The sequence below is a fragment of the Hippopotamus amphibius genome, chromosome 3, assembly GCF_030028045.1.
Source record: "Hippopotamus amphibius kiboko isolate mHipAmp2 chromosome 3, mHipAmp2.hap2, whole genome shotgun sequence".
NCBI lineage: Eukaryota > Metazoa > Chordata > Mammalia > Artiodactyla > Hippopotamidae > Hippopotamus > Hippopotamus amphibius.
Window position 1 is genome coordinate 113,072,360 of NC_080188.1, and position 13,903 is coordinate 113,086,262.

At 41.0% G+C, this 13,903-nt stretch overlaps 1 protein-coding gene across 1 annotated transcript; it reads right to left on the reverse strand.

Annotated features, from left to right (window-relative positions):
- Positions 1 to 11,948: 11,948 nt before the first annotated feature.
- Positions 11,949 to 12,905, reverse strand: LOC130848229 (olfactory receptor 1020-like). The gene has a single exon (XM_057726422.1). The coding sequence runs from the start codon at positions 12,903 to 12,905 to the stop codon at positions 11,949 to 11,951; it is 957 nt and encodes a 318-aa protein (XP_057582405.1).
- Between the last annotated feature and the right edge of the window lie 998 nt (positions 12,906 to 13,903).

Below are 13,903 nucleotides of genomic sequence, written 5' to 3' on the forward strand. Positions count from 1 at the left end.
GTACCTCATGGGCTCTAGGGTGCAGGCTCAGTAGTTGTGGGGCACGGGCTTAGTTGCTCCTCAGCATGTGGGATCTTTCTGGACCAGGACTTCAACCCATGCCCCCTGCATTGGCAGGCAGACTCTTAACCACTGCCACCAGGGAAGTCCTGCATTTCTAAATATTATAATTGTTTAATTTTGCCTGTTTTAATTTTAAAAAAAATTTTAAAACAATTTTAAAAATTACTTTCCATTTGCAGTTATTACAAAATATTTGCTGTATTCTTTGTGCTGTACAATACATCCTTGAGCCTATTTTACACCCAATAGTTTGCACCTCCCACTCCTCCACTCCTAAGTGCTCCTCACCCTCCCCCCATTCCACTAGTAAGCACTAGCTTTTTTCTATATCTGTGAGCCTGCTACTTTTTTGTTATATTCACTAGTTTGTTGTGTTTTTAGATTCCACATATAGGTGATATCATACAGTATTTGTCTTTCTCTGTCTGACATTTCACTAAGCATAATGCCCTCAAAGTCCACCCATGTTGCTGCAAATCACAAAATTTCCTTCTTTTTTATTTTCTTTCATCTTTATTGGAGTATAATTGCTTTACAATATAGTGTTAGTTTCTGCTGTACAACAAAGTGAAATAGCTATATGTATACATATATCCCAACATCTCCTCCCTCTTGAGCCTCCCTCCCATCCCTCCCTATCCCACCCATTTAGGTCTTCACAAAGCATTGAGCTGATCTCACTGTGCTCTGCAGCAGCTTTCCACTAACTTTGCATTTCGTAGTGTATATATGTCAATGCTACTCTTTCACTTTGTTCCAGCTTCCTCTCCCCCCACTGCATCCTCAAGTCTGTTCTTTACATCTGCGTCTCTATTCCTGCCCTGCCACTAGGTTCATCAGTACCATTTTTCTAGATTCCATATGTGTGTGTTAGCATATGGTATTTGTTTTCCTTTTTCTGATTTACTTCACTCTGTATGACAGACTCTAGGTCCATCCACCTCACTACAAATAACTCAATTTCATTTCTTTTTATGACTGAGTAATATTCCATTGTATATATGTGCCACCTCTTCTTTATCCATTCATCTGGTGGTGAACATTTAGGTTGCTTCCCTGTCCTGGCTATTGTAAATAGTGCTGCAATGAACATTGTGGTATTTGTGTCTTTTTGAATTATGGTTTTCTCTGGGTATATGCCTAGTAGTGAGATTACTGGTTCATATGGTAGCTCTGTTTTTAGCTTTTAAAGGAAATTCCATACTGTTTTTCATAGTAGCTGTATCAATCTACATTCCCACCAACAGTGCAGGAGGGTTCCCTTTTCTCCACACCCTCTCCAGGATTTATTGTTTCTAGATGTTTTGATGATGGCCATTCTGACCGCTGTGAGGTGATAGCTCATTGTGGTTTTGATTTGCATTTCTCTAATGATTAGTAATGTTGAGCATCTTTTCATGTGTTTGTTGGCAATCTGTATGTCTTCCTTGGAGAAATGTCTATTTAGGTGTTCTGCCCATTTTTTCATTAGGTTGTTTGTTTTTTTGATATTGAGCTGCATGAGCTGCTTGCCTATTTTGGAGATTAATCCTTTGTTAGTTCCTTCATTCACAAATATTTTCTCCCATTCTGAGGGTTGTCTTCTTGTCTTGTTTATGGTTTCCTTTGCTGTTCAAAAGCTTTTAAGTTTCACTAGATCCCACTTGTTTATTTTTGTTTTTATTTCCAGTATTCTGCAACGTGGGTTAAAAAGGATCTTGCTGTGGTTTATATAATAGAGTGATCTGCCTATGTTTTCCTGTAAGAGTTTTATGGTGTCTGGCCTTACATTTAGGTCTTTAATCCATTTTGAGTTTATTTTTGTGTATGGTGTTAAGTAGTGTTCTAATTTCATTCCTTTACATGTTGCTGTCCAATTTTCCCAGCCCCACTTATTGAAGAAGCTGTCTTCTCTCCATTGTATTTTCTTGCCTCCTTTGTCATAAATTAGATGACCACATGTGTGTGGGTTTATCTCTGGGCTTTCTATCCTGTACCATTGATCTATATTTCTGTTTTTGTGCCAGTACCATACTGTCTTGATTACTGTAGCTTTGTAGTTTAGTCTGAAGCTGGGAAGCCTGATTCCTCTGGCTCTGTTTTTCTTTCTCAAGGTTGCTTTGTCTATTAGAGGTCTTTTGTGTTGCCATATAAATTGTAAAAATTTTTGTTTTAATTCTGTGAAGAATGCTGTTGGTAATTTGATAGGAATTGCATTGAATCTGTAGATTTCTTTGGGTAGTATAGTCATTTTCACAATGTTGATTCTTCCAATCCAAGAACATGGTATATTTCTCCATCTTTTTATATCATCTTTGATTTCTTTCAAAGATGAAAAAAAACTATAAAAAGGAAAGTTTTTATAGTTTTCTCAGTACAGGTCATTTGTCTCTTTAGGTAGGTTTATGCCTAGGTAGTTTATTCTTTTAGTTACAATGGTAAATGGTATAGTTTCCTTAATTTCTCTTTCTGATCTTTTGTTGTTAGTGTGTAGGAATGCAAGTGATTTCTGTGCATTAATTTTGCATCTTTCAACTTTACCAAATTCATTGATGAGCTCTAGTAGTTTTCTGGTGGCATCTTTAGGATTTTGTATGTATAGTATCATATCATCTGCAGTGACAGTTTTACTTCTTCTTTTCCAATTTTATACCTTTTATTTATTTTTCTTCTCTGATTGCTGTGGCAAGGACTTCCAAAATTATGTTGAATAGTAGTGGTGAGAGTGGACATCCCTGTCTTGTTCCTGATCTTAGTGAAATGCTTTCAGTTTTTCACCATTGAGAATAATGTTTGCTGTGGTTCTGTCACACATTGTCTTTATTATGTTGAGGTAGGTTTCTTCTATACCCACCTTCTGGAGAGTTTTTTTTTTTTTTATAATAAATGGGTGTTGAATTTTGTCAAAAGCTTTTTCTGCATCTATTGAGATGATAATATGTTATTTATTCTGTAAGTTTTAATATGGTATATCACATTGGTTGATTTGCGTATATTGAAGAATACTTGCATTTCTGGGATACATCCCGTTTGATCATGATGTATGATCCTGTTAATGTGCTGTTGGATTCTGTTTGCTAGTATTTTGTTGAGATATCCTTTTTTGTGATATCTTTGTCTAATTTTGGTATCAGGGTGATGGCGGCCTTGTAGAACGAATTTGGGAGTGTTCCTCCCTCTGCAGTTCTTTGGAAGAATTTGAGAAGCGTAGATGTTAGCTCTCCTCTAACTGTTTGATAGAATTCACCTGTGAAGCCATCTGGTCTTGGACTTTTGTTTGTTGGAAGATTTTTTTAAATTACAGTTTCAATTTCATTACTTGTGATAGGTCTGTTTATATTTTCTAATTCTTCCTGATTCAGTCTTTTTGAAAATTGTACCTTTCCAAGAACTTGTCCACTTCTTTGAGGCTTTCCGTTTTATTGGCATATAGTTGTTTAGAGTAGTCTCTTATAATCCTTTGTATTTCTGCAGTGTCAGTTGTGATTTCTCCTTTTTCACTTCTAATTTTATTAATTTGTGTCCTCTCCCTTTTTTTCTTGATGAGTCTGGCTAAAGGTTTATCAGTTTTATTTATTTTCTCAGAGAACCAACTTTTATTTATCTTTGCTATTGTTTTCTTCATTTCTTTTTCATTTATTTCTGCTCTGATCTTTATGATTTCTTTCCTTCTACTGACTTCGGGTTTTCTTTTTTCTTCTTTGTCTAGTTCTTTTAGGTGTAAGTTTAGGTTGCTTATTCGATATTTTTCTTGTTTCTTGAGGTGAGATTGAATTGCTATAAACTTCCCTCTTAGAACAGCTTTTGCTGCATTCCACAGATTTTGGGTCATCATGTTTTCATTGTCATTTATTTCTGTGTATTTTAAAATTTCTTCTTTGATTTCTTCAGTGATCTCTTGGTTATTTAGCAGTGCACTGTTTAGCCTCCATGTATTTGTTTTTTTTTTTTTTTTTTTTTACAATTTTTTTCCTATAATTGATTTCTAATCTCATAGCCCTGTGCTCAGAGAAGATGTTTGATATGATTTCAATTTTCTTAAATTTTCTGAGGCTTGATTTGTGACCCAAGATGTGATCTATCCTGGAAAATATTCCATGTGCACTTGAGAAGAAAGTATATTCTGCCACTCTTGGGTGAAATGTCCTATAAATATCAATTAAATCTACCTGGTCTATTGTGTCATTTAAAGCTTGTGTTTCCTTATTGATTTTCTGTTTGAATGATTTGTCCATTGGTGTAAGTAGCATGTTAAAGTCCCCTACTAGTATTGTTTTACTGTCAGTTTCTGCTTTTATGGCTGTTAGCATTTGCTGTTAGCATTATGTATTGAGGTGCTCCTATATTGGGTGCATAAATATTTATAATTGTTATATCTTCTTGGATTAATCCCTTGATCATTATGTAGTGTCCTTCCTTATCTCTTGTAACAGTCTTTATTTTGAAATCTATTTTATCTGATACGAGTATTGCTACTCCAGCTTTCTTTTGATTTCCATTTGCATGGAATATTTTTTTCCATCTCTTCACTTTTGGGCTGTATGTGTCTGTAGGCCTGAAGTGGGTCTCTTGTAGACAACATATATGTGGGTCTTGTTTTTGTATCCATTCAGCCAGTCTGTGTCTTTTGGTTGGAGCACTTAGTCCATTCACATTCAAGGTTATTATCAATATATATGTTACTATTACCATTTTCTTAATTGTTTTGAATTTATTTTTGTTGGTCTTTTTCTTCACTTGTGTTTCCCTCCTAGAAAATTTCCTTTAGTACTTATTGTAAAGCTGGTTTGGTGGTGCTGAATTCTCTTAGCTTTTGCTTGTCTGTAAAGCTTTTGATTTCTCCATCAAATCTGAATGAGATCTTTGCTGGGTAGAGTAATCTTGGTTGTAGGTTTTTCTCTTTCATGACGTTAAGAATATCCTGCCACTCCCTTCTGGCCTGTAGAGTTTCTGCTGAAAAATCAGCTGATAACCTTATGGGGATTCCTTTTTATGTTAGTTTTTGCTTTTCCTTTGCTGCTTTTTTTTTCCCATGTAATTTTTTTTATTCTTTAAGAACCTTTATTGAAATACAGTTAACATACAATAAACTGCATATACTTAGAGTGTACTCTTTGGTATCCCAGTCTCCCAATTCATTCCCCCCCAACCCTCCCCGCTTTCCCCACTTGATGTTCATATGTTTGTTCTCTACATCTGTGTCTCTATTTCTGCCTTCCCTTGCTGCTTTTAATATTTTTTCTTTAAATTACATTTTTGTTAGTTTAATTAATATGTGTCTTTGTGTGTTTCTCCTAGGGTTTATCCTGTATGGGACTCTCTGTGCTTTCTGGACTTGGGAGACTATTTCCTTTCCCGTGTTAGAGAAGTTTTCCACCATAATCTCTTTGAATATTTTCTTAGACCCTTTCTTTTTCTCTTCTTCTGTGACACCTATAATTTGAATGTTGCTAAATTTAGTGTTGTCCCAGAGATCTCTGAGACTGTCCTCAATTCTTTTCATTTTTCTTTCTTTAGTCTCTTCCTCAGGAGTCATTTCCCCCATTCTATCCTCCATCTCATTTATTTATTTTTCTGTTATTGATTCATTCCTGTGTATTTTTTATTTCAGTTATTGTGTGTGTTTGTTCCTTACTTCTTCTAGATCTTTGTTAAACATTTCTTGTATTTTCTCGATTGGTACCTCCATTATATTTCTGAGATTCTGGATCATTATTATCATTACTCTAAATTCTTTTTAATCTAGTTTGCCTATTTCCTCCTCATTTATATGGTCTTGTAGGTTTTTACCTTGTTCCTTTGTGACATATTTTTTTGTCATCTCTTCTTTTTGTTTTTGTTTTGATGGGCAGGCTTGTGTTCCTGTCTTACTGTTTTTTTGGCCTAAAGCTTCAAGCACTGGAGTTTATAGGCTGTTGGATAGAGCTGGGTCTTGGTGGTGAGGTGAGTACCTCTGAGAGACCTCACTCTGAGGAGTATTCCCTGGGGTCTGGGGTTCTCTGTTAGTCCACTGGTTCAGACTCAGAGCTCCCACCACAGGAGCTCAGGTCTGACCCCCAGTTTGTGAACCAAGATCCTGCAAGCCATGTGGGGTGGGAAAAGAAAAAGGAGCAGAACGATAACACAGAATAAAAAATACAATAAGATTAGAAAACTAACAGATATGTTAGAAAAAGTAAAAAAATAGATGAAGCCACAACTGGAAGGTAAAACAGAACTGCAATAAAAAGAGGAGGGGAGGAAAAAAAAAGCCAGAAAAAGCTTTGGCTTTGGGGGGTGGGGCTTAGGTAAGGGTGGGGTTTAGGAAGTGGGTGGGGCCTATGCTTAGGTCCCACAGGGCAGGAAAAGGCCCTGAGGGGATGGTGTGGGGAGTGGGTCTTAGTCTTCACAGGCATGAGAGGCCCAGGAATGCCTCTGGTCTTCTGGGTGGAGGACCAGGTCTGTGCCCCCAGCAGGCTCCCTGGGCCTGATTGGGTGGGGGAAATGCTAGGCACTTCCCCCAATCCTCTGATCTCAGAGGTTCCCTCCCCCTTGGCCTCTCTTCTTCCCTGGTCCCCTCCTATGCCCCTAGGAGCCACATGACTGGAGGGGGCACCAGAAGACAGGGGACCAGACCAGAAGCCCAACAGGCTTCCCAGGGCCAACTGGGCAAAGGGAAATTCACTTCCCTTGATCCTCCAGTCCCAGAGGGTCCCCCATCTGCCTCTGTTCCTCTTCCCCCCTCCTCCCTCCTTCCTACTTGCCTAGGACCCACACAGCTGGAGGGGGTGCTGGAGTGAAAAAGACCAGGCCTTGGAGCCCAGGAGGCTTCCTGTGCAGCGTGGGCACAGGGAATGCCTTCCACACCTCCCCTGATCCTCCAATCCCAGAAGGCCCCTCCCCCATCTGCCTCTCCTCTTCCCCCCCCCCCCACTGCTGCTGCCCTCCTACACCTCTAGGACCAACGTTGGCCCCTCAGGGCCCTTGGAAGGCAGAGGAGCTGGCCTGCGATTTCAGCAGGCTTCCTGGAGCCAAGTGGGTGGAGGAATAGCTGGCAGCGCCTCCCCTGCTCTTCTGGTCCTGAAGGGTCCCCCCTGCCCCACACATTGTTTGCCTCTCTTCCTCTCCCCCTCCCCATGCCCCTAGGACCACTGTGGGTGGAGGGGGCCATGGAGAATGAAGGACTAGGCCTGGGAGCCCAGCAGGCTTCCCGGCCTGATTGGGCAGGAGAAACACTAGATGTGCTCCCCTGATCCTCCGAGACCCCAAGGATCCCTCCAGGTGGGAAACTTCCCCCTCTCGTAACCACCTCTCAGGGTCACTGGTCCTGCCCAGCCTCCACTTCTCCTCCCCCTGACTCCCCCCATGTCCTACCTGGTCACTCAGGGGTTTCTCCTGTCTGCTTGGGCCTTGAGGTCTTCTACTAGCCTCGGGTATCTGGCCTAGCTGTGTGGAGACGTGAACTCTGTGTCCTCCCACACAGCCTTCTTCACTCCTTTTCAATTTCCTTCTTTTTTATGGCTGAGTAGTATTCCATTGTATAAATATACACCACCTGTCTTTTATCTGTTCATCTGTTGTTGGTGACTTAGTTTGCTTCCTTAGCTTGGCAGTTGTAAATAATGCTGCTGTGAACATTGGATGCATGTATCTTTTCGAATTAGTGTTTTTGTTTCTTTTTGATATGTATCCGAGAGTGGAATTGCAGGATCATTACCTGTTTTTAATATTTATTTATTTGTTTGTTTGTTTATTTTGGCTGTGCCAGGTCTTAGCTGCAGCATCTAGGCTTCTTAGTTGTGGCATGCATGCAGGATCTTGTTCCCTGACCAGGGATGGAACGCGGGCCCCCTGCAATGGAAGCACAGAGTCTTACCCGCTGGACCTCCAGGGAAGTCCCATCATTACCTGTTTTTAAACTTTATACAAATAGAATAATACTGTGTTTATTCTTCTGTCACTTATTTCACTCAACCTTATGTTTTAGAGACATGTTCATCTGGATGCATAGACCTGCAGTTCATTTATTTTTGTTACTGTTTAGTTTCTGTTGTATAATATGCTCTATTTTATTCATCTGTTCCTACTGATGACAGATGTTGCTTCCTCATTTTTGCTATGACAAACAGTGCTGCTATAAGCATTTCTGGTGCATCTTTTATAATGAAAATGTGCAAGAATTTCTCTTGATTTTATGGTTACACATGAAATTGCTGAGTCATACTGTATATACGTGTTCCACTTTTCAATTTGATGCCAAATTATTCTTAAAAGTGGTCAGTCCAGTTTACACAGAGTCATCACAGGTTCTGATTTGGTAGGTCTGGGGTGGGTCCTGATTCCACATTTCTCAAAGGCTCTCAGGTCATGACAATGCCACTGGGTCCAAGGAAAACAAGTGTATAGACGCCCATCCATTGATTTATTGAACATAGTCACTGAGTGCCTATAATGTGTCAGGCACTATCCTAGAGGATGAGGATACAGCAGTGAATGGGACAGGACACTAACTTGCCACTCATCAGATTGAAAGTGTAAGTATTTGTTCAACATTTATATAGTTGAGGTCATAGCAACTGATAATCTATTAATTAAACTTGTACAGGATGGTGATATCATGGACATTTAACTTGTATTTTGTTTTGTTTTGTTTTCTGGCTTTCATGTTTTCAAAATGCTTTCCTTTCTGTGGTTTCATATTCTCTCTTCAGGAGTGTATGTGTTTGTGTGTACCAAACTTTGGGTGATACATTACAGGGTGTAAACTTCGATAAGGTCACTCAGTAGGTACTATTGTATTGTGCATTATTTAGTTTTAGAATTCAAGGAAACTATGACCTCCAACTTCAGTCAACTGGCTGGTCTCAGAGTGAGTTTTACTGCTTGTGGTGGCACCATGAACTTAGTTTGTGATTCAAAAAATTCTCAACAGAGGTACTTCAGCAAAGGCAAAGGATGTTTTAAAATTGCTACCCAAAGAAATGGTCCACTTCAGTTATGTAGAAACATGACACAACCAGCAGCTTATTTCAAATTTACTCTGGTAACTCCATACAGATGATGATTTAGTCAGTTGCCCAACTTGCCAGTGACATAGGCAAAACTATGTGTTTATGAAATCTCATTTAGTTTTCCTATGTCTGGACTAAAAAGAAGGCTATTTTTCCCAGCCTCCTTTGCAGTTATGTTGAAGCCGTATGGCCAGCTTCAGGCTAATAGTGTGTTGGTTGAAGTGATGTGATCCACCCTCAGGCTAGGTAATTAAAAGCTCTCCACATTAGCTTCTTGATCATTTCCCCCAGCATGAAAGTCTTGGAGGGCACTTCAAGGTTGAGATGGTGGCATTGTCAGATGAAAGGGGTTCAGATACTGATGGGTGAATTAAGGTTGCCCTGGAGAGTCACCTGATCTGTCTCAAGTTTAGCGTAGGTAAAAGCCTTTGTGGTGTTAACTTACTGACATTAGGGGGTTTATTTGTTACTGTAGCATAAGCTATCTGACTAATACATGTTCTGACTATTAATCTAGGTAAAACCTACCACACTGTGTTGTACCTAATTGCCTCATATATATTTTTAGAGGTGAGCGAATTAGATTAATTTTTACCAAGTTTCTTCACCATAATGTTCCAGTCCTGACCTCAACTGCAGGTGTGTACTAAACACTTGGTTTATTAGGTAAAGAAATGTGGAACACAGGAGGAATTTAGTAAATATTATATTTAATTTCTGAAAGGAGACAAAGGGAGAAATTTTCACACTTAAGTTGCTGGAAAGGAATTTTTTAGTTATTCATTTTTAGAATAAAGTATCAAAATTGAACATGGTCATTAAAAAAGTTCCGTAAAATTTTTGAGAAAAATAGAAAACCATTTTCCCACTGTGCTACCACTCTAATAAAATCATCATTTACATTTTTGTGTGTTCTTCCCAGGTTTTTTGCCACTCTTTTTTTTTTAAATATGATCTCTTGTGCCTTTAAAAAATTATTTGTTTGTTTGTTTATTTATTTATTTTTTTATTTATTGGCTGTGTTGGGTCTTCGTTGCTGCCCATGGGCTTTTTCTAGTTGTGGCGAGCGGGGTCTACTTGTCTTTGTGGTGTGCAGACTTCTCATTGCAGTGGCTTCTTTTGTCGTGGAGTATGGGCTCTAGGTGTGCAGGCTTCAATAGTTGCAGCATGCAGGCTCAGTAGTTGTGGCTTGACGGCTCTAGAGCACAGGCTCAATAGTTGTGGTGCAGGGGCTTTTTTGCTCCTTGGCACGTGGGATCTTCCTAGACTCGGGATTGAACCTGTGTCCCCTGCATTGGCAGGGAGATTCTTAACCACTGCTCCACCAGGGAAGTCCCTTGCCACACGTTTTTATCACATTGTCACAATCACACTCTAGATGTTCTGGCCTGCTGTTTTCTGTGTATTATGTAGTCTTCATAAGCATAACATTTAGTGGTTACACCATAATCCACTTAAGGGGAATTTTTTAATCCTTTTCCTTCTTTGATCATTTGGGTTTCTTCTAATTTTTTGTTTTCAAAAGTGATGCTGTGACAAACTTGTTTGTATAGTAAGATTTTCTAAATTTAGTATAATATCCTTAAGATAGATCTGAAAAAGCCTTGTGATGACCCAAAAATTTCAGAGTGAGGCCAGTGCAGGCCAGGTTAAGACCTTGCCTTAGTATAAGAGCCTGCCTTCCAGTCCAGCATTCAACCTTGAATTAGGTCAAGTTCAGCTCCTTCATTTGTATGATTCTCTTTTTATTTTTTGTTTATTTATTTTATTTATTTGTTGGCTGCATTGGGTCTTCATTGCTGCACACGGGCTTTCTCTAGTTGCTGCGAGCGGGGGCTACTCTTCATTGTGGTGAGCAGGCTCCTCATTGTAGTGGCTTCTCTTGTTGTGGAGCACAGGCCCTAGGTGCATAGGCTTCAATAGTTGCAGCACATGGGCTCAATAGTTGTGGCTCACGGGCTCTAGAGCACAGGCTCAATAGTTGTGGCGCAGGGGCTTAGTTGCTCCGTGGCATGTGGAATCTTCCCAGGGCAGGGCTTGAGCCGGTGTCCCCTGCATTGGCAGACGGATTCTTCACCACTGCGCCACCTAGGAAGCCCTGATTCTCTAAAACACATATACTCACTCACTCACTGTAGTGAGTACAGTACATTTAAAGATGTCCAGGACAAATATAATTTTTTGAATCAGTCTCCTCACGCGCAGTATCTTATATAATGCTGTAACTGCTTAGATATCTCATGCATGCACACACACACACACCACCTTGAGAATTATGATACAGGTACCTATTTCTGGCTAGAAAACAGATATATGAGGAAACTTCTCTCTTGTTCCAGAGGTTTTAATGGGACAGCTCAACAAAATGCTCAACAAAATGCAGAAATGACACGTCTGCCATGGTCATCTTTATTATTGGAACAGGAAGAAAGAACTGAGCCACTGTAGCCTATCCCCATGTCACTAAATCAGTGAGAAAATCAGGATGATTGAGCTGCCCCTCTTCTGGTATTTCTTGAAAGTTATGATGGGCTGCCAATAAAAGACAACTTGTGGTCGTGGTGTACTTGAAACATCTGGTTTTGGTGTGGAAATCCTGATGCTGAACACTTACTCTCTCACCAACTGTATGGCTTTAGGTAGTTAATTTATTTTTACTGTGTCAAGTATCCTTCACTTGTAAAATGAGATCATCATTACAACGGCTGCCTCACAATCTGGTGGCAAAGATTGAATATGATAATGGATACTCAGTTGCTTTAAAGCTGCAATGCTCTGTACAAAGTACGAGCTTTGCTGTTTCTTTCTTACTTATTCCACCTCCTTCAAAATCAGGGCTGCTCCCAGTTAGAATAATTCATAATGTGATTTGGAAGATGCCATGCCTTCCTCATTCCAACAACCTTGCAGGACTCATCAGGGAAAGATGTTGACCTTGAGCTTCCTCTGCAGGGCATCCTTCACCTCCTTGTTGCGGAGGCTATAGATGAAGGGGTTGAGCATGGGGATTATGACGGTGTAGAAGACAGATACTACTTGGCCATTGGTATCATTACTGGATCCATGAGGTTGGACGTAGGTGAAAACCACAGTGCTATAGAAGATGGCAATGGCCAGGAAGTGGGAGGCACATGTGGAGAGGGCTTTCTCCTTCCCAGCTGCTGAGCGCATCCTCCTAATGGTCACCAGGACCAAGCTGTAGGAGGTGAGGATGAGGGCAGCAGGCAGAAGGGTAACCAGAGCAGAGAAGATATAGAGGACCACTCCTGCTGTGGCTGTGTTGGCGCAAGCCAGGTGGAGAAGAGGTTGGATGTCACAGTAGTAGTGTGGTACCTGGTTGGGCCCACAGAAAGGCAGGGCAAAGACATTACCAGTCTGGATAGTGGAATTAGCTCCACCAAATGCATAGGAAGTGGCCACCAGTTGGAGACAGGTTCCTCTGGTCATGACAGAAGCATAATGGAGGGGTCGGCAGATGGCCATGAAGCGGTCATAGGCCATGGAGGCCAGCAGGAAGCTCTCAGCCGTCACATGCACTACAAAGAAAGTCATCTGGACCACACAGCCCTCAAAAGAGATGGACCTGTCAGAGGCGAGAAAGTTGACTAACAGCTTGGGTGTGACCACAGAAGAGTAACAAATATCAAGAAAAGAGAGGACACTGAGAAAGAAGTACATGGGGCTGTGGAGATGGGGGTCTGTGAAGATGAGTGCCATCATTCCCAGGTTGCCCACCACGGTCACGGCGTAGATGAGCAGGAAGCCTCCAAAAAGAATCTTCTGGAGGTCTGGATAACTGGAGAATCCCAGCAAGATGAAGCGGGTAACTGGGGTGTAGTTGCCAGTGGCAAGGGCTAGTTCTCCAGGTGTCATCTGCAGAGGGGACAGCTGAACATCACTCAGACAGTGTCACTTGAGCATGCCCACCTGTGCAAGGTACAATGAGGCAGAATACCAACTACATATAAGGCTTCCTCTACAAGAAGTAATGGGAAGTATCATGCCATGGTGTTTAAGACATGGGCTGTGAAGCCAGACAGACCTGACTGTTTTCAAGGCTCACCCATGTTGTGGCACGTATCACTATTCATTCTGTCTTATATTTAAGGTCTTCAGGGCACCCCCTCCTCTATATCATAACCTTTTTTCTGCTGAGAATCTATTGAGTTAAATGTCACCTGGGAGTCCATCAGCTTGGAAGTGGTGTTTTAATGCTTCCTGGACTGCCCTTCAAGATGTTTATCCACAGGAGGACTGGAAATGCCCAGAGTCCTTTCTTTCCTCCCCACACTTGCCTGTCTCTTCTGCTCCTCAAATCCTTCTTCATTGAGAGTTTGGGCTACATCCCAAAAATCAGTCCCAGGGACACCTCACCAACCTCTTCACCCATGCCAAGCAGTTTGTAAAGAGGACAAGGAGGAAATGTGTTGTCACTTTGCAGGAGAACACAAAGCAGCCTCACCTTTGTTCCCACCTGTTATGACAGGTACAGGGTATGGAGAAAGAGCCCTGGACTGAAAGGATGGAGACCTGCTTTCTAGTTCTGGCTCTGTTGCCTATTAGCTCTTACCTTGGGTGGTTATCTCAGTGGCAAAGTCAAGGTTTGGCATGGGAGGTATCTGAGGTCACACCTGGTCCTGACAGTTTGACAGTGATTCAGTGCTTCTTCCATGAACTTCCCACTTCGGTATGGATCTTTGTGCCCGTGTAGCCCCACACAACACACAAAGCATCCACCTGAATGTGTCTAGGAAAAGGATCCTCTATACCTGATTGTAAGAGACAATTTTAGGAGAGTTTGTCCACCTCATAAGGATCTATTTAAGTACCTTGGCCACTCATAGCAGTAATCCCTGGTAAACATTTTGTAC